Here is an 18,674-nt window from a genome sequence, read left to right as displayed (position 1 = left end):
TATGTAAAGTTATTATTAAAAAATATATAAAAATCAAACGTTAAGTGTTATAAAAGTTTCACAGCAGCAATTGTCTCATTGATTCGTTTTGATTAATTCTTCTGCTTGATTGAGTAAAACATTATCAGTCACGTACAGTACATTAGTGATGTTTAACGGTGGAATTAAACAAAGAATGTCGTATTCATTTCATTCTCTTATTAATGCAAACTCGTCATCCTTTCACGCAACACACACACACACACACACACACACACACACACACACACACACACACACACACACACACACACACACACACACACACACACACACACACACACACACACACACACACACACACACACACACACACACACACACACACACACACACACACACACACACACACACACACACACTTCTTTTTTAAAGGACGGAAATTTCGGGTTCTCTCTTCCACAGGAAGAATTCAACTGAAGCAACTCTAAAACAAAATGCAGCAGCCGTCTTAAAAATACAACAGTACCAGTTATGCTCATAACATTGAAAAAGGCACAACTTCTCATGTTTCTTTGAATGACCCAATACTGTTTGACAATTTAGATGTTAGCAGCAGATGACAGTGGAAGACTGCATATTTTTATTCACAGTAAAGCGGAAAGAATCCTCCAGTGTTTTTAGGCCTTAAATGGACGAGACCGAGCGAAACAGCTGCTGAATACTGGATCTGTACGCTGTTACTAATACTGTCAGACTGGAGGGATGTGCCTCACATGGTTTATATGTTTAAAACTCTGCGAGAGTGCAAATGAGCATACTGTTTTTTCCAAAATGATGTACTTTTCCTTTGACCAATGCCTCTGACTCAAGTTCCAGCAGTGTGACAAGGGCAGCATGTCTGTCTATTCTGATGGGGTTAATCAAAACGGAAGAGAACTTTATGTATGAGCTGCCCACAGTGTCCGTCAGTCAGAGTAGGAGGCCTCACCTTTATGAGGCTCCTGGATTGGCCTCTGACCTCCAGTCCCCGTCCCACACACACATCGTCTGAGCATTCGTCACATCTCAGACCTCAACTCAAGCTACGGTTTTAGATTCATGCAGTAGTTTTGCTCGTTGGTCACGTTGGTGTCAGAGGCGGGCAGAGATGCCGGATGGGGGATCGCTGGCGTAGGTAACCGTGGAGGGTCCGGGGGGCCAGTCGGCTTCGTCCTGCAGCTCCAGGGCCAGTTGCATGTAGCGCACCGTTGGGGGCTTGTTCCTCAAACAGAACAACCAGGAGAGGAAGGACGAGCCCCAATGCTCATTGACCTCCTGGGGACACAAGTGCAACATTTTAATCATTGAAGTCGTGGTACTTAGTTTCTGTGCTATTTAATTTTATTTATAGTGTCATATCACAACAGAAGTCATCTCAGGACACTTAACGCAATGAGCAGGACCAGAATACGCTCAAGAGTTCCAGAGTCAATACAATTTCAAATTTCATGTAAAAAAAAGTAATCAGAGGTCAAAATTAAGAGGGAGAATTAGACAGTTAAGAGTTAATATTCATAATTATTTTCAATGACGTGAAACCAGGCAAAATAAAGGTGAAATCAAAAGCTTCCCAACCTGAGGTTTGTCAGCGGAGGGCGGCTCTGTGGGGTGATTTTCCCCCTGATTGCATCTGAAAACTAGCCTCGGCAAGATGATGTCAAGGATCAAAATCTACGGGAGATTTCAGGGGGAATTTGAGAATCAGCTGGTCACGAAACACAGAGAAATAACTCAAAAGGGAAAAAAAAAAAAAAACATGATTCATTGATTTTCATTCATTATGCACTGATGCATTTCTGAGCACAGATTCAGCAGGTGAAAAAAAAAAATCAATGCATGCAAACCACAGTTTTGTAATTACAAGAGCAGATCGGTCACAGAGCAGTTGTAGGGGTGATGTCTCTAAGGCGTACCTCCAGCATGAAAGACACGGCCGCATTCACTACCACAATGATGACCAGTGTAATGCGCCAGTCATGAGGAACACACACGATCTGAGTGAAGGCAGAGCAGCAGGAAAAGAGCAATGAATGCAACGGCGCACACACACACACACACACACACCAACATCATGCAACCTCCCAGCCACCGTTACAACTTCAAACCACTTTCTAACGCAGCAACTCTTCTACTTTCATCTTTACTGTTTAACATCTACAACCGGAAAATGTATTCCATCTTTTAGAGCAGGCAGTGCACCGAGAACGTACAATAAAATCAGAAAAACTATATTTACGTCAAGGAAGCTGTCGATGGCAGGAACAGGATACAACATGATGAGGAAGAGAAAAGTATAGAGTCCGAGGCAGGACAACATGAACGGCCCTTATGAAAGAAAAATACAGAAACGACACCAGATCTAACTCTTATTGTGCATGCATACACATTATTTATGAATTAAAAATGGATTTAGAAAGGATGGATGCATTCAGGAAAATGTATTAACATTTGGAAAACTGAATTTAAAATTACAGTTTAAAGTTAAAGTCTATTGGAATAACATTTGCTTCTTAAATCAACTATCCAGATTCCTATCTTTAAAATCTTTAATAATATATTTTTTTAAACTTGCCTCTTCAGTATTTTTACTGTTGCATTAGCATTACATATAACACCACAATTCAAAAATGTGCCTGACAAGCAGAAACTACTTCTGTGCTGGCAATAATCTCATTTCCATGACGATCATCGTTTCAGCGGATCCTAAGACATCTTACAGTTCTTGTAGCTCGGCTGTCTGAAGGGCTTCCCCTTGGAGAAGATGATGGCCACGGCCAAATACTGGAAGGAAGAGACGTAGAAGAGGGTGGTGTTCTCGTAGTTCCTGATGTTTTTGTGGTCGTGAGGGCTCGTTACATTCGAGCCATGAGAGAGAATGGAGCGGGAAACGTTGCAGGCACTATAAGAAGAGAGGAGCGGAGAGTTAATACAAACCTCTGGAAAGTAGTGTTGTGTTTCTTCAGTTTGTCTACTGACCAGCATACATTATAGAAAATGTGTTTGCCAAGCAGATACTATAGGAATAAAAACAAGGCAGTAGAAAGTCAGACTAGTGGCAAAACTATTTATTTTATTATCTTTTTTAAATCAGCCACGTTAATCACCCAGACAGAAGAATAAACACTACATGGAAAAAAAGCCTCACAGCAACTTTGTTTCACTTCATTTTTACGGCAATGCAGCCGTTGTAAGAAAGAGAGCACAGAGGTCAGCAAAGACAGAGACTAAGACAAAAGACTTTATATAGTAGCATTTACATACATTCACCAACCTGGGATTTACCGATTCGCCATTTGGCCGGAGCTCATTTCAGACATGTTACTCACTCTGACTGAGGTGTCCACGTCTCATACCAGCTCTGCTGTCGTACCAAGAGAAAGGCCAGGACCTGGAACACCAGGCAGGTGATGATCTGGGTCAGGACTGAGAAGAGCAGCGGGCCAGAGATCAGACTGGACGGCGGGCGGCGCCCCACCAGCTCCTTCCACGCCGGGTTCAGACTCACTGAAGACGGAAGGTACTATACTTATACTTACTTAATACTGCCAGTCATTATATTTGATTGCTTTTCTTTTATCTAAACAAGTAAAAGCTCCTTTAATCTTCATGCTGCTCACTTGTGAAGGCAATGATGAGAATGATGGCGATGTCGATGAAGAGGAACTGGAAGTCTCCCAAGTTGCTGAGAATCTACAAGATGAGAAAATAAACAGTTAAAAGGGAATGGATCGATGATGACTCCATCTAGAGACTTCATCACATTACAATGTGTTTAAGTGAAAGCCTTCACGCACACTTTTTCCCTCAATTCTCAATTAGAAAAAATAAAGTGTTGAAATAAATGTTCACCGTTTTATTCAAGGTAAATGAAACAATAGTTATTTCTCATAGTAATAGTTATTGTGTAACGTTGTGTAGCGAGTTTACCGAGTAGAGCAGGGTGACGCTGAGGTACTGGATGATGCTGTACAGAGCCATGAACTTGAATACGCAGAATGATGTTATGAGGGCAGCTCGGCCCTCCCTTAGGAAAGCAAGGGGAAATTAGCTTGAAAACACGCGTTAAACGTTTTGGGAATGTGAAATTCTCTAATCTGGCGAGTGAGTGGCTACCTGATGAGGTTGGGGACACAGGAGATGTTTGCGGTGGAGGAGGTGAACGGTGAAGCAACAGAAGCCTCCAGCTCGGAGAGAGAGATCCCACTGTGAGCTCTCTTCAAAGCCTGGAACGGAGACGCAGCATCTTTGGTATAAATCACTTTGCTTTCATATCGTTTTTAAATAGGAAAAGGTAGAAGTTTCAATGCGACACCTCTTTTTGTGTCAGTGGAGTTTTGAGGCTTTTACTAGTAATTTTACAGTTTTGATAATAGTTTCTTTGAAAAGCAAGGTTTATATGCAGCATATTATGTAGCATAAATGTATAAAAAATATATTTTGTTAGCTTTTTAATTATAAAATAAGGAGTAGGCCTGGTTAGACAGCTTACAACTTTAAAATTGTATGTATACATTTTTCAAATGTGATAATATTTTTTTTGTATAAAAGCACTTAGTGTACATTCCACCGCCGCCTACACAATCATTTGCCTTTAACTTTTGACACTCCTGTATGCGACAGGACAAAGTATATTCTCATGTTATAATTTGTGCATATTAAATTAAAATAGTCCACACTTACTCCACAGTCATTTGCACCGTCACCACACATCCCAACCGTGTAGCTAGAAGGAGAACAGAGGGTGAAAGGAGTACATTTGCCAATGGTGCTTAATCTTTTTTTAAATCTCATGATGTCCAGCAGACGGAAATTAAGCTCATCAACAGATAACAAGTGAAGCCACAAACAAACAAAAAAAAAACACTCACTCGATGCTCTGCAGGACTTCCACCAGCTGAGTCTTCTGGTCTGGAGCCATGCGAGCAAACACAGCGGCTCTGAGAACAAGCTGCATTGCCGCCAAGTGGAGAAACACAGAATTACAGCCACAAGGCAGACACGTAAACTACAGCTAAAATAAAACATAAAGAGGTGTGTGAGGATGTGGCTGTACCTTCTGGACGAGCTGAGGGAAGTGCTCCAGGATCACAGCCAAGGCTCGGCCAGTCACTGCAAAGTGATAGTTTGGTTCCTGCTGAGTGACTTGCTTGTCATGTAGCCCGTCATCAAGGTTTATCTCCACAGTCTGAAAGAGAGACTCAAACATTAGAGAGGTTAAGCAGGAATATGAACAATAACAACAAGCCACAGGAACACCAGAGGAGAAAATGACGGGGGAATCCGTAGCCAATTAAGAATAGTTAAAATTACTGACTTCCCCAGGCTAAAACAGTCTACAACCATGATAGAAAATACATCTATTAGATAATAAAAACATCATCCATCTATTATTAGTCTCTCAGTGGCTTCAAGGCTTTTTATCTCACCTGATTGTCTGTGTGAGCGGGGTTTTCAGTGTAATGCCATGTGATACTAGCAGGGTGGAAATCCCTAGGAGGAACCGCATCTGCAATAATGACCCTCTCGTGTGCACGGATCATCCCACAATCCCGCGCCACCGATATCGCCGTCAACATGTTGTCACCTAACAGAGAATAACAGTGAGGAAATATCACATATCAGGCATCAATGCAATGACGACGTCACATTAAAACATGGAGCATAAGTGAATCAAATCACTTGATTTACCTGTGACCATCACAGTGCGAATGTTAGCGTGACGTAATTCGCGTAAAACTCCGGCCGTCTCCTCTTTTATTTTGTTCTGCATGATGATCAAACCAAGGAACTCCATGTTGGTTTCTATCAGGTCCCTTAAATCAACAAATCATACATTTTACTATCATGAACAACGTGATTTTGTCACTAATATCATGCAAATGTGAGATGTTTAAGCATGTGAAACCAATAGAAAGCAAATCGCACACTATTTCTCATGAAATATTACATTTCAGGGTTCCACTGGACACTATGCCGGCATACATATCCCACAATGCAATGCGGTAGTGACGACAACAGTTGTTGTTCAAGTATAAGATTCCATTTTCTCAGTTTAATGTGTTCGTCACAGGTTACCAGAGTCTCTGACCGGCAAGGAGGCGATCATGTCATTCGAACCCTGTTTGGAGCGAAGCCCTCCAGACATGGAAAGGAGAAGTACACGCTGTTTTGGGGTCTCGGCCAGTAGCTCCATGTACAGTGTGATCTGTGGAGGGTTGGTACCTGCTGAGGCTCTGGACTTTGTGCCAGGAGACTTTGGACTCCAGCTGTCGATGTGCCAGGGCAATAACCCTGAAGCCCTGCCGGGTGTAGGTCTCCAGAGTCGCCGTGAAGCTCTGTGGGACTGAAGGAACGAAGGAGTCGTGTCAGTCTGGACTTTTTCTAGATGAGAGCAGTGTGTGTTACAGAGGCAGGAAGAGATATAGAGGCCGTTATTAAAGACACTGAGAGATTATTTTTTAATGTGCATTGATGGCCAAGGAGCATTAACATAGAGGAGAACCTGTGTGTGGTTTGCAGAGGCTGGCCACAACCTCCGGTGCTCCTTTCAAGTAGGCGTTCATGTGTTTTTCCCCGAGCCTCCGGACCACCACACTCATCCTCTGCAGGGTCGACGAGAAGGGGAACTGACGCACAATCCCAATCTCACAGGACTGCGGAGCAATAGACACGTTGATTACACGAGTTTTATTTCATGATGAACAGAAAACAGGAACAACAGAGTGTTCAATAAGAAGATCATTCTCTCATGTCTCTGTGTTACATATAAAGCAGTAGCAAGATGATGGTTTGTTTAGCATAAAGGCTGGAAACAAGAGGCTAGGCATGTCGTCACTGTGCGGTTGCCAAGCAACCTGATCGACTCACCAAGAAAGAGTTCCAGCTGTTTCCCCGTGTAAAAACAGAAACGTGTTGTTTTTACAATTCAGCCTTTGCAGAGATGGAATAAACAAGCTAAGCTAACCGGCAGTAGCTCCATATTTAGCATGCAAACATGACAGCAGGATCAATATTCCCAATTAACTCCCAGCAAGACATTGAAGACTAATAATGATGATAATAATGCTTTTATTTAAGGTCACCTCACAGTTTAAAACAGGGTGAATGAGGCATGTTTTCATGAAAAAAGAAGGATTTAATTATAATTCTACTATTATAATTTACTGTACCGTGTTGAGGGTTGTGGGCTGTGGGTCGTTCTGATCGGGGACCGATTGCTTTGGCGGTCGCACCACCGTGGGCATTATGGGATTGTGGAGTGCTGTTTCTTCTTCTGTGGGCTCCTCGAGGATCTAACAAAAATAAAACAATATTGAGATCATATGATATCTTGATAATGTGTTGAGCTGAATCCAACCTCCCAGCTTCCTCTTAAAAAGCCGAGGCTTTGTCTGCTGTTCGTGCTGGAGTATCCATGGTGCCAGACGTGAAGCGTTTTAGCCAAGAAGAACTGGCTCTGCCAAGGCAGTAAGCGTGGTGCTGCATAATTCATGCAGAGAGCAGTATCCCAGCTAGCTGTGGTGCCAGTGAGCGAGCGTGTTGGGTGTTAACGGTGAAGATGGTTGCTCACCCAGCCTGTGGCGCTGAACATCTTGAGGTCTAAAGGGTCTCCAGAGAGCTCGCCCGCTATCTTGGTCAGTGAGTGGCAGGTAGCCATGCAGGCCACAAACACGGTGTTAACCAGACTTTCTTTAGATGCGTCCGCCTCTGGGGGAGAAAAGCTGCAACCGAGAGGTGGGGGGAAAGGAAATCATACAGGATTAAGATGCAGGATTAAATATTATATGTACTATCCTTTTACTAGGGCAAGATAAGACTCAAAACATCATGTGAGCAATGATATTAACTGCATAGAAGAAGATAGTGATCTTTAACTTATTTGAGTTCACAACGATGTTGGTGCTCTCAACTTTAAATACCTGACAGACTGTTTTGTAATTCTATTTTGTGATTATTCATAGAAAACGCACACAGATGTGTTTGCAAAAGACATCTAAGAGGCTCTCCTACCTGCCACCTTCAGCTGTCTGAACACCCCACAGGTCCAAACCATCTTCAGTCAGAGTACCAGTCTGAAAGATAATTTAATAACATAATACTGATAGTTAAAAATGCAGGAGCAGGAGGTAAATTCTAATAACCCACATTTCTCAGAAGTGTTTAGTCTTGTGTTTAAATCGTGAAAGCAAAATCACTCAATAACCTTTCTTTGCTCTTTTCTTAATCTACATCCATTGTTCAACAGACACACATTCATGCACACATTCCTCCTTTTTAATTTTAATTTGTGGTTTTAAAGACCATTAAAACCCTGCAGTCATCCTCATTTTACATGTGATGAACTTTATTTAAGTGCTTTATTTAGTCCTGGAAATGATGATGGTTTATAAAGACAGACCCTGAAATTCCTCTGTATAAACTGCATTTCCTGAACAAGAAAACACATTGCAAGAAATGAGAGCTGCGGTCGAGACTACCTTGTCAAAGCAGACCAGGTTCAGCTGACCACACATGTTGATCCTCTGAGGACTGATGCAGAAGATGCCGACGCGTTTCAGACGACGCTGCGCGTACACGATGCCGGCTGTCATGGCCGCCGGTAAGGCCGGGGGCACGGTGATGGTGATGATGTCCAGAGATTCAATGATGATGGTTTTAGCTGGAACCTGGGTGAGATTGGAGGAGGAACCACCAATGACAGATGAAGGATCTCTTTTCTCTTTTGAGAAAACAGCATCATCAGGACATAAATGACACAAATCTGAGCTTCTTCCTTCGTGTTACCTTGTTAATGATACTGAGGATGATGGTGTAGATGAATCCGAACCCGGCCACTCCCACCAGACACAGCAAGAACAGGTAAGCATCGCGGTACAGCTTGAAGTCTGTGGGTTTAGGGTGGAGGATGGAGCGCACCAGTTGGCCTTTCTCTGTGCTGAATCCTGAGAGAACATGTTAGTAATGACATTTCATTATTTTCTTCTTTTTTCTTATAAATGATCTAACTTTAGCCGTCATTCTATCATTTTTTTTTTCTTGATCTCACCTGTGCGAACCACGACAGCCTCCACCAGCTCTCCAGTGTAGAAGCGCGTCTGGATAATGCGGGTACCACAGAACAGGGTGCATCTCTTGTGCTCCTCCATGTCGTAAATCGTGGCCGCCTCCTCGCCTGAACTGGGCAGACTAGTCTTTGTAACTGGCACGCTCTCTCCTGAAGTTGGACAGAGGATTAACATCACATAAAAATCACTCAAAACACAACAAGAGCTGCACATTTGTGCACTATTCAAATAATAATAACCAATGAAAATATAGCTCTTAATTGGGAAAGTTGCCATGGAATACAACAAAATGCCTTTTTTTTGTTTAATGAATTATCAGTATTAGTAGTAGAAAGTACTGAAACCCATCTATCTAAGGATATACAACCTGTAAGCATGCTCTCATTGACGATGCAGGTCCCACGGATGAGCACGGCGTCGCAGGTCATGATCATGCCGTTTGCTGGGATAATGATGACATCACCGGGCACAAGATCTGTTGACATGGCCTGTTCAATATCTAGGAACAACATGAAGAAAAGCCAACAGCTAAAATGAGATGATACGGACAGTCTCTGCAGGGGATCATGAGGATGCTATTAGGGATTAGCCAGAGAGTGAAACATGCCTTTACTCCCTCTGCACACTGAAACTCGGACCAGGCTGTGCGCTGCCACCATGTCATGCAGCATCACATATTGCTGGAATAAGAGAGACAAATACGCCGAGTACAGACTTCTCTGGATAAGATGATTGAGGGCATTTCCTCCCCCAAAAAAGTGCCTTTACTGTCTGACTCACCTTCTTAATGGTATACAGCGAGGTAGCTATGGAGATCACAGACATAAAAACTATGGCTGTAGCATAATAGTAGTAGTCCTCAGCGCTCCACAGGACAACACTGAAGAGCTGGAAGATGTAGAAAGGATTTAAGACCTGATGTGGAAAGAAGATACAAGTGAAGGATTAGCATTGGGGATGGCGATGCTTTAAAAGAAGAGCCAGAGGTAATATTACACAAAGAACTCACTTCCTTTATGAGCAGCTTGAATAGAGACGGCACTCTTACGGCGATCTCATTCTCCCCGAAAAACAACCTCCTGATGAAATACAATTTAAAAAAAGGAATTTGAGCTTAAAATGATTAAATAAGACGAGAGAACAATCTACAGCAAAGCATGAAATACGTGTGCATTTACCTGAAGTCCTGCAGTGTTTGAGAAATGCCAGCGCTGTGGTCCGAGTGGATACCTGCACAGGTCACCTTCACATCCTCCAGGCCCCTGGATGAGTCACACATTCATAGCCACAGAGATACATGCACATGATGCATACTGTACCCACTATTCAATAATGTATTCATATATATAAATTAGTTAGCAAATAAATAAAAAAACAAATACAAACGAATGGTTCTTCAGTGGGACTCTTACTTGTACACTTCAAAGTTCTGTTTCACATCGTCCCAGTAGTATCTAGTGCTGTGGTGGGTGAAGTAGTGGATCTAAGAGGGGGAGGAGATGGTCAGACGTGTAACAGCTTTACAGACATACTTCAAAACGAGCCAATAAACAAAAAAAGTTTTCCACTGGGGCACCTGAACATGCTGTCTAAACTTCCCATGATGCTCTCCGTGCGCAGGGCCGATGCCGTGGTCTCCGTTTGGCAGCTGGGCCGTGGGCCGCAGATCCAAGCTGTCGAAGGGTTTCTTCCCCGGAGCCGACATCACGTGTACTTTGGCTCGAAACCACTGGCTGAACTCATCCTGTCGAGAATTGAGTTACAAGATATACTACATCGAATCCGTCGTTTGTGGCGTAATGCAGAATGTGTGCCAAAGAATGTCAACACATGTCGGGAGGATTTATGAGCAGCAGCACAAGAGTGAACTCAATTCTGTGATAGAAAAAATATATTCACGCACATATAAAGCTGCAACAAATAGATATCATTTTTGTTTCTTTGTTTCAACAAAGCACGGCAGTTTAGTCTCATTTAAAAATGTATTTAATTTAATTATTGTTCCTTGTATGAAAACAACGTGCAGAGAAAGAATAAAACAAGTCAATTGTGTGAAAAAAGGTAAGAACGGCTGTTTTCCTACCCTGGTCCTTAGCAGCAGTGTGTGTGCGTCCCTCAGCGAGGTGTGTGTGCAGGTGCCCTTAACGCCCCACTCAGGCAGCCAGTAGAGCAGGAGCAGCAGGAGACCCCCGGAGCACACGGCACCTACACCCACCAGGACCATCTTCCACAGACAGGGCTGGTATCCCCACACCTCCTGCTCAGCACACACACATATTAACACACTGAAGGGTGCTCAAAACCAACAGTAGCCTCGTTTCGAAAAATATTAAACTTTTTAATGTCACGAAAATAAGAAATGCAAATTAGGTGCACTTCCATCAACTGTTTGGAGCGAGTAAACTCAGCCACGGTGAATTTTGCAGAAGAATAATGATTATAATAATAATAATAATGGACTGGATTTGTATGGCACTTTTTTCAAGAAACTCAAAGCGCTCTGACAGGGTTCCAGGTTCCATTCATTCACACACAGTCATACTGGTGGTAGTAAACTACGATAGTAGACTGACAGAAGCGTGGCTGCCATTCTGTGCCTACGGCCCCTCCGACCACCACCTCAAACATACACAAGTATCTGAAAAGTGTAGCCAATACAGAAAAGCCTTAAACTTGCATTCTTTCTAATGGCCAGCAGGGGGCCTCCTCTGGTTGCAGTCTGATTGTATAGAAGTCTATGAGAAAATCTCACTTGATTTATTAGATCCGTAAACATTCTCTTCTATTTCTAGTATCAAGTCTTCTGCAATACAGCAAGATGGTCAACTTTAGTAAGTTATGAGTTCATTTAGAGTCAAATAAAGGATAAAGCAGGGTATGCTTTCGAGTGTGGCTACCCTATAAATATCATGGCATTGTCCCGTCAATGTTTTCTTTTTAGAACTGAACTTAACTTTTGGTTCATGAAAGTTAACTAACATTTTGGGCACCTAATAATGGATTTTCAGTCATCATTGTGACTACATCTAACTCTTATATGCAGTCTATGGAAAAGGGGCTTTTCAACGTTTTTTCTATGGTTATTTTAAAAGCTAAGTAATTTCTTACAGCTGGGCACTTTGTTACTATTACAAAAACAAGAGAACCAAATGTTCTTATGCAATAGAAAAGAGCATTTGACGATGCTGGCTCAAGGCACTTCTAGGGGGAAAGCATCATTAAAATAGGAAGTGATATTTACCATCTCATCCTCCAGACCCTGGTTTATAATCTTCACCTCTTTCGTCTTCATTCTGTCAGAAGTGAAAAAACTGCAAAGAAAAGAGTGATTATTTTATTTACTATATTTCCAATTTGTGTTTTACTTCTACGGAAGCTTTCTTATCAAAGATGCCTTCAGACTCTGTTTGGTCAGCAAACTTGTGCAAGGCCATTAAGCCTTCTCAAACAAACACAGGTAGTCGGTGAGTCTTTTACTTTCTATTATGCTCGTTATCCTTCCTCAGTCTACTCACATGTCCAATCACTTCAAGAGGGAGCCTCACAACACATTAACCTGTCAACTCATTGACAACATTATTCCAAGGAGTGACACACTGTGTTGGGGTGATAAGCAATGACCCAGGAAATGCTGTCATGCATGGAAACCTTTGCACCGTGCACAAACGTTTATGCTCAGCAGCAGTCACACCCACACTAATGTTTGACCCCTGTCAATAAGCACCATCACATATGAGGTTCTGTTTTCTAGCAAACACTTCTTGGACTCGTTTAAGATACATCTGGATAAATAAAAATAGTATTTATGTTTAAAAAGTATTAAAATTAGGTAGAAATGCAAGACACAAACCAAACCTAAAAGTGTAAGGAGCTTCTATGGTCTTTTCTAAATTCATAATAAAAGCATATTCATCACCGCCACCATGGAGGTTGGGGGTGGTGCCAGCATCTGTGGCAGTGCTGATGCTTCTGGGAGGCTGGAGGAGCTATACGACACTACTATAAAAGCAGTAAACAAAAATGTAAAGAGAGAAATCCTGCTGGAAACCCTGCTGCAGATTGAAAGCCAGCCGGGACTTTGGATGAGATTTATTTTCCAGCCAGACAAAGACCCCAAACATAGAGCCAAAGCTACACAGGGCTGGCTTCAAAACAACTATGTTGCAGTCCTGGAGAAGCCAAAAGGAGTCCAGATTTCAGTCCAAATCCAGGAATTGAGGCAAGCAACTTGACTTAACTTTCTAAATGTACATTAGAAACTCCAGATTAACCTGCAATCAATGGTTTATGTTCATCGTGATTCAACTTTTAAGTGCAATAAATCCCAACAGCATCCAAAGTTGTAAAACATGTAGTCAAACAGGTGGATATTTGTTTAAAGACACCGAACGACCTCATGTTCTGTTGGTCACGTTTTAAACGCGAAAAAGGAGAGAAACTTTCCCCATCAGTGAAAAACAAACATTGGATCAGCACCAGGCACCGAGGAGCCATTTTCAGTCGCAGCTTCAATCATGTGTTTTACAAACTGGGTCGCAAGTTCGCCGTTCGACACATTAAAACACCGCCGTGGATCGAAACACAGTCGCCGCTGACGCGTCCTAAACTTACCGATGCCTCTTCGGTGTCGGCGAGCGAGACGTTGCATTACAGGTTTGCCCGCGCGCCCTCCGCAGCGCCGCGGGTCCGACGGTTACGTGTGAAGGCACGCGCAGACACAACAGTGACCCACGCTGCGCTGAGACCGGACCGTCCGAGAAGGAAGTGGGACGGGGTGGGACGTGGGGGACAGGATGTGAGGTCACCAGAGGACACGCTAGTGTTTAGAGCTGCCCCTTTACCGCCCATCTCCATGCAGTAACGCAACATTTAGCGACACACTGGCGGGAGAATATGGTTGTTTGTGTTTAGCTGTGGTGATATTTCAGGTCAGAGAGAGAGAAGAAATAGTCCGGCTGGCATTTCTATAAGTCCCTAGATCTTCTTCATCACAGATGTTAGAACAGAACTCAGAGACACAGCTGGTGGGGTTTTAAACATATATTTGGATTAAATCTTAATCAACTTTTCACATGACAAAACAGGGTTGTTTTCCGTTTTCATATTAGTTATGAAGTTAAAAAAGGTGTAAAATACAAACTATGACAAACGGTGCACATTTCATGCCGTTTCACACATTCAACCAATCAAAATAGTCTTTAGCTCTCAGGTTGTTGAAGAACATCCATCTTTATTCTCCACTTCTTTCACAGCATCTTGTGGCTTGCCATCTCCACGCCCTTTACCTGGAAAAATACATCAATAAATCAAAGTTGTATTTTTTTTTACTCAAACACCATCAAACTAAACCACTCAAGAACCAAAAGTCGTAGAAAAAACAAATCTTGGAGTTTGTAGAAAATTAAAAAACAGGCTTCCCTGTATCAAAAATTCAACAGATTTGAGGAATTAATCTGGCAAACCATTATATGTGTGAATGCAAGATAAGTGTCTGCTAAAGAAGAATGTATTAAGGTTTGATTGAGTCAGTCAGTATGTTATTTGGTTCTAGACAGGAACAATAAAGTGACTGAGCTATAGTTGAGGGCTGATTGGTGCAACTTGAAACTCAACTATAATGAGACTTTTTAATACGACCGTTAAACGTACCTCCTCTGTTGCGTTTTCTCCCTTTGCCAGCCCCCTGAGCTGCAGGCGCTTTACCAGGTGCTGCAGGCGCTTTACCAGGTGCTGCAGGCGCTTTACCAGGTGCTGCAGGAGCTTTACCAGGTGCCGAAGGTGGCTTGGTGACACCTTTTGCTTTTGCATAAGCCACGGTCACTTTGTTGCCATCTATCTCACAGTCCTCCATGGCTTCTTTGACAGCTTTACAGCCGTCTTCACTCTCAAATTCCACAAAACCAAACCTGAGAAACATGTAAAACAAGTCAGTTGATTGAACACTGATTACAATTGAGCACAAAAAAGATCACTTTAGTCTACCTACTTTTTTGAAACTCCTGTCTCTTTATCTACGGTGACTCTTGCACTGAAAGCCCCTTCAAAAGCACTTTTCAGAGTTTCTGCTGTCGTCTTCTCAGCGAGCCCCATCACGATCAGGGTTTTCAGTAGGACTACAGGGGGGGCACATTGTCATTACTCATCATGACTCAAACTAACTTTACATTGGATGACAAAACATGAATAATATGACGCGGACGATCCTACGTACCTTTTTCCTGCTCTGATTTCTCCTGCGCTTTCCTGAATTCGACCTTGATGGCCCTTTTGAATATTTTCATGTCTTTGGATGACTGCAGGGCCTTTTCAGCATCCGCCACAGCTGCAAACTCCACAAACGCAAACCTGCAGGGGATTACAGATGTTTCTTGAGAATAGAATCAAATACTTCCTTCATTGGGAAAAGAACGGATAGGAGGCCAGTGTTCATGTACTAACCCTCTCGATTGGCCCTCTAATTTCGGAACGTTGATACCGACGGACTTCTCAAAGATTTTCTTGAGGTTTTTTTCTTGTACATTGTAAGGCAAATTGCTCACAAATAGGGTTGTATTTGGAGGAGCTGCTGCAGTGAGAAAGAAGAGAGAACCTTTGTCAACACAGGGAAATGTCCAGATTGAGTGTATCACGTCAGCCATTGACAGTATACCTGTACATGTCCAATGATTTACCTTTTGTCTCATCTTTTTTGTCTTTGTCGTCTTTGCAGTCTTTGTTGTTTTTGGCTTTGGCAACTTCAGGCACTTGCGTTTTTCCGCCAGCATCCACAATCAAAGTCCGGTCTTGGAACTTGACTCCTTGTTTTCGCTCCAGTACTTTCTTAGCAATAGATTTATTTTTAAACTCCACAAAGGCAATGCTGTTGAATGTTGAGGAAATTTAATTCAGTATGGTGATTCTAAATATACAAAGAATAAGAATATATACAACAACATTTTAAACTCCTACCCTTTCGTGGGGCCTTCAGTCCCACCAGGAAACCTGACTCTGACGGCCGTGCAGAAGATTTTCAGAATGTCCTTTTTTGTTGCGTTGTAGGGGAGATTCTTCAGAAACAAACATCTGCCATCTTTGTCTGCCAAACAGGACAGGCCTCGAGTCAGACATTCATTCCATAGCAACTTCCTTGGACTTTGTAATGTTTCACATTCCCAGATCAACACACCATCAATTTATTTTTTTAGCATTTAAAGAAAAAACAGACTAAAATGTATATTAGCTTCATTTTAAATGCTAAAGTACTACAACGCAACCCAAATTTAAAATGACAGGCAAGTTTATATAAATGTGTAATGAAACAATTCTATTTAGTTGAGTTACCTTTTTCATCCTTCACTGGAGCCTTCACCTTGTCCGCACTTTTGACCTTTGCCTTGGCGATCTTCATCGGCTTATCGTGCAGTATTTTCCCGTTGAAAGTCAAGCCCTTGGTCAAGTCCATCTCTGAGGCCAGATCTACGTGTGCATGTTTTCTACAAAAGCAAAAGTATGATAAGTAGCAGCAATATTACTTCTAAGTGGATAAGACAAAGAAAAGTACGGTAAATGTTAAGTTAAGCAGCGCACTCACCTGGAGCGGTCTAACCTGATGTCTTGTACCAACAGACTGTTTGTCATGAAGTAATTTGCTAATGAATCTTTGACTTCATCGAAGGTTTTAGAGTTGTTCAGGTTGCCGACATACAGACAAAATCCTGCAACAAAATAAGATAAGTGAAATGCATGCGGGCGAGAATATTACTATGATTACATACAGAACAATGCATGTCGCTTACTTACCATCATTGATGAGCTTAGTTTTCTTTGACACGGAGGTCTCGACAGTAGAGCATGACTTCCGTTTCCCTTGTACTGCAACCAAATACAAAATGTCATAAATCATGTCATAACTAAATAAAGTGAGTACAAATGGCAGTGTCTCGGCTCACTCATAATGAATGTTTCAATGTTTTGCTATAATATCACATGTAGGACAGACCAGATAGAAACAGCCTTACCTGGTTTCTTTTCAATAATCATCAGTTCGCCTCCATTGGTTTCCTTTTCAACCTCCTCGTTCTCGCCCTCCTCATTCTTCTTCTCCCAGGTTAAAGTTACTGTGGCTGTGCTTCCGGCGACAATGTCCTTCTGACATTCTAAAAACAAAGCTCCATTACTGACACCGCTCAGAATTTCACTCAGACACATTTGTGTGGTGTTGTATTTGCACTTTTGGCGGTACCTCCAGATTCCTGCAGCTCTTCCTCCATCTTCGTTGCTGCACTCTCAGTGGGAACGTCCTCCGTGGAGTCGACTGCATCAGCTGAAGAGATGATGGGAGTCTGTTCTCCTGTCAAAAACAATCAGTGATTTTATTTGAAGACAGTTGAAACCAGTTACAACAAACGGTTTCACAGCCTCCATTGAAGCGTGAGGAGGAGGGTGAGTTTTTCCACAGTTAAGAGAGTGGGAGTTGTCTAAACCATCATGTTTATAGTGGACGTGTTCATAATATATATTGTAAAGATACAGTTTTTAACTGATGCAATAACTCCATTACTTACAAATGTAGGATAAAAAAAAAACATGATTATGTTTCTGTGGAGGACGAACATTCCTTTTCTTGTAAATATCCTTACCGCTGTCCATCATCTGATCACTCGCAGTGGTTTTCTTTTCTGTATCATCGACTTCTCCTTCACCGTTCTTCTCGTCCCAGGATACAGCTACAGTGGACGCATTTCCTTTTACTTCGATGACGGCGTCCATCTGAGAATCTAAACATGGAGCGTTATTAATACAGCTCAGACTTTCAACCACACACCATAAGTAGTGTGTAAGTGGTGTACAGTACCTGGTTCAGCTTGGTCTTCTTTCGGAGCATCCTCCACTATTCTGACTGCTTGTTCACTTGAAGGGACACTCTCAGTCTGTCCTTCTGAAAAATATTTGATCATTTATTTACATTTTATTACAATTTCTACCTCCAAACAGGCATTGTTATTGTAATTTTCCCACTTGTTCACAAGAAATGACTTGCCGGATTTAACGTTGTCCTCTTCTACATCTTCACTGGTAGCAGCTTTGCTTCGCCTTGTACTGCGTTTTGCAGACTGAAAAAGACGCAAACGGATTAATGAAATCACTGCATGTGCTTATGAGCAGGAAAGCAACATATTTGTAATTAGCATTATCGTGTGAATTAATGGGATGTGCGCATAAGAGTTCAAGGCTAATTGATTGATTGACCAGTAATGCAGCCCTACTTGCAGTCAAATACTAGGTTTGCCAGTTAACGTTTCAAGTTAACCACTCGAAACACTGCCTGTAGGTAGAACTCGTGTGATTATCACCAGCTAACTACAACTGTTAGCTTTTTAGCTAACAAGACCAAACAACGGTTAGCGTGAAAGAATCGTGTCAGTGCACGTTGGAGCCCGCTTAATACAAATGTAAAGTTACGAAATTCTTACATCTTCCTTTGCCATGTTGTGTATGATCGCAATCAAAGGAACCCAGTCTCGGCAGTGAAACGCACGTGTGTTTAGCTCAAAACATCCGCATGCGACTGCACTAAATTACGCAGTACGCATGCGCCTGTGTCCTGTA

At 42.3% G+C, this 18,674-nt stretch overlaps 2 protein-coding genes across 4 annotated transcripts; both read right to left on the bottom strand.

The window, feature by feature from the left end:
• Window positions 1–298: 298 nt before the first annotated feature.
• LOC311012755 (polyamine-transporting ATPase 13A3-like) lies at window positions 299–13,823 on the bottom strand. The gene is made up of 32 exons (XM_084008390.1): window positions 13,698–13,823; window positions 12,328–12,397; window positions 11,170–11,343; window positions 10,663–10,830; window positions 10,499–10,569; window positions 10,265–10,348; window positions 10,096–10,165; window positions 9,867–10,001; window positions 9,694–9,766; window positions 9,454–9,585; window positions 9,068–9,235; window positions 8,806–8,963; window positions 8,499–8,687; window positions 8,032–8,093; window positions 7,592–7,742; window positions 7,191–7,313; window positions 6,524–6,674; window positions 6,244–6,364; window positions 5,710–5,834; window positions 5,448–5,605; window positions 5,075–5,206; window positions 4,890–4,969; window positions 4,702–4,744; window positions 4,135–4,244; window positions 3,949–4,045; window positions 3,639–3,711; window positions 3,348–3,525; window positions 2,739–2,920; window positions 2,258–2,346; window positions 1,935–2,015; window positions 1,597–1,692; window positions 299–1,296 (listed from the first exon to the last, which is right to left on the bottom strand). Exons 2-32 carry the CDS (start codon window positions 12,376–12,378, stop codon window positions 1,114–1,116), a joined length of 3,708 nt encoding a protein of 1,235 aa, XP_083864516.1. The 5' UTR covers window positions 12,379–12,397; window positions 13,698–13,823; the 3' UTR covers window positions 299–1,113.
• A 294-nt stretch (window positions 13,824–14,117) lies between these two features.
• Window positions 14,118–18,659, bottom strand: LOC311012924 (nucleolin-like). 3 transcript variants are annotated; one of them, XM_084008748.1, is made up of 16 exons: window positions 18,539–18,659; window positions 18,106–18,178; window positions 17,920–18,003; window positions 17,705–17,842; window positions 17,308–17,415; window positions 17,084–17,221; window positions 16,866–16,937; window positions 16,657–16,780; window positions 16,407–16,558; window positions 16,035–16,161; window positions 15,758–15,945; window positions 15,525–15,651; window positions 15,298–15,431; window positions 15,073–15,199; window positions 14,736–14,992; window positions 14,118–14,371 (listed from the first exon to the last, which is right to left on the bottom strand). In XM_084008748.1, the coding sequence occupies exons 1-16, from the start codon at window positions 18,551–18,553 to the stop codon at window positions 14,292–14,294; spliced, it is 1,944 nt and encodes a 647-aa protein (XP_083864874.1). In that variant the 5' UTR covers window positions 18,554–18,659; the 3' UTR covers window positions 14,118–14,291. The 3 variants fall into 3 exon arrangements, with proteins under 3 accessions (XP_083864874.1, XP_083864875.1, XP_083864876.1); XM_084008749.1 differs by having other exon boundaries at window positions 15,525–15,648; XM_084008750.1 differs by having other exon boundaries at window positions 17,920–18,000.
• Window positions 18,660–18,674: the final 15 nt, after the last annotated feature.

This window comes from Eutrigla gurnardus, assembly GCF_963514095.1.
Source record: "Eutrigla gurnardus genome assembly, chromosome: 4".
Taxonomy (NCBI): Eukaryota; Metazoa; Chordata; class Actinopteri; order Perciformes; family Triglidae; genus Eutrigla; species Eutrigla gurnardus.
The sequence above is the reverse complement of the archived record's forward strand: the minus strand, read 5'-3'. Positions and strand labels throughout refer to the sequence as shown.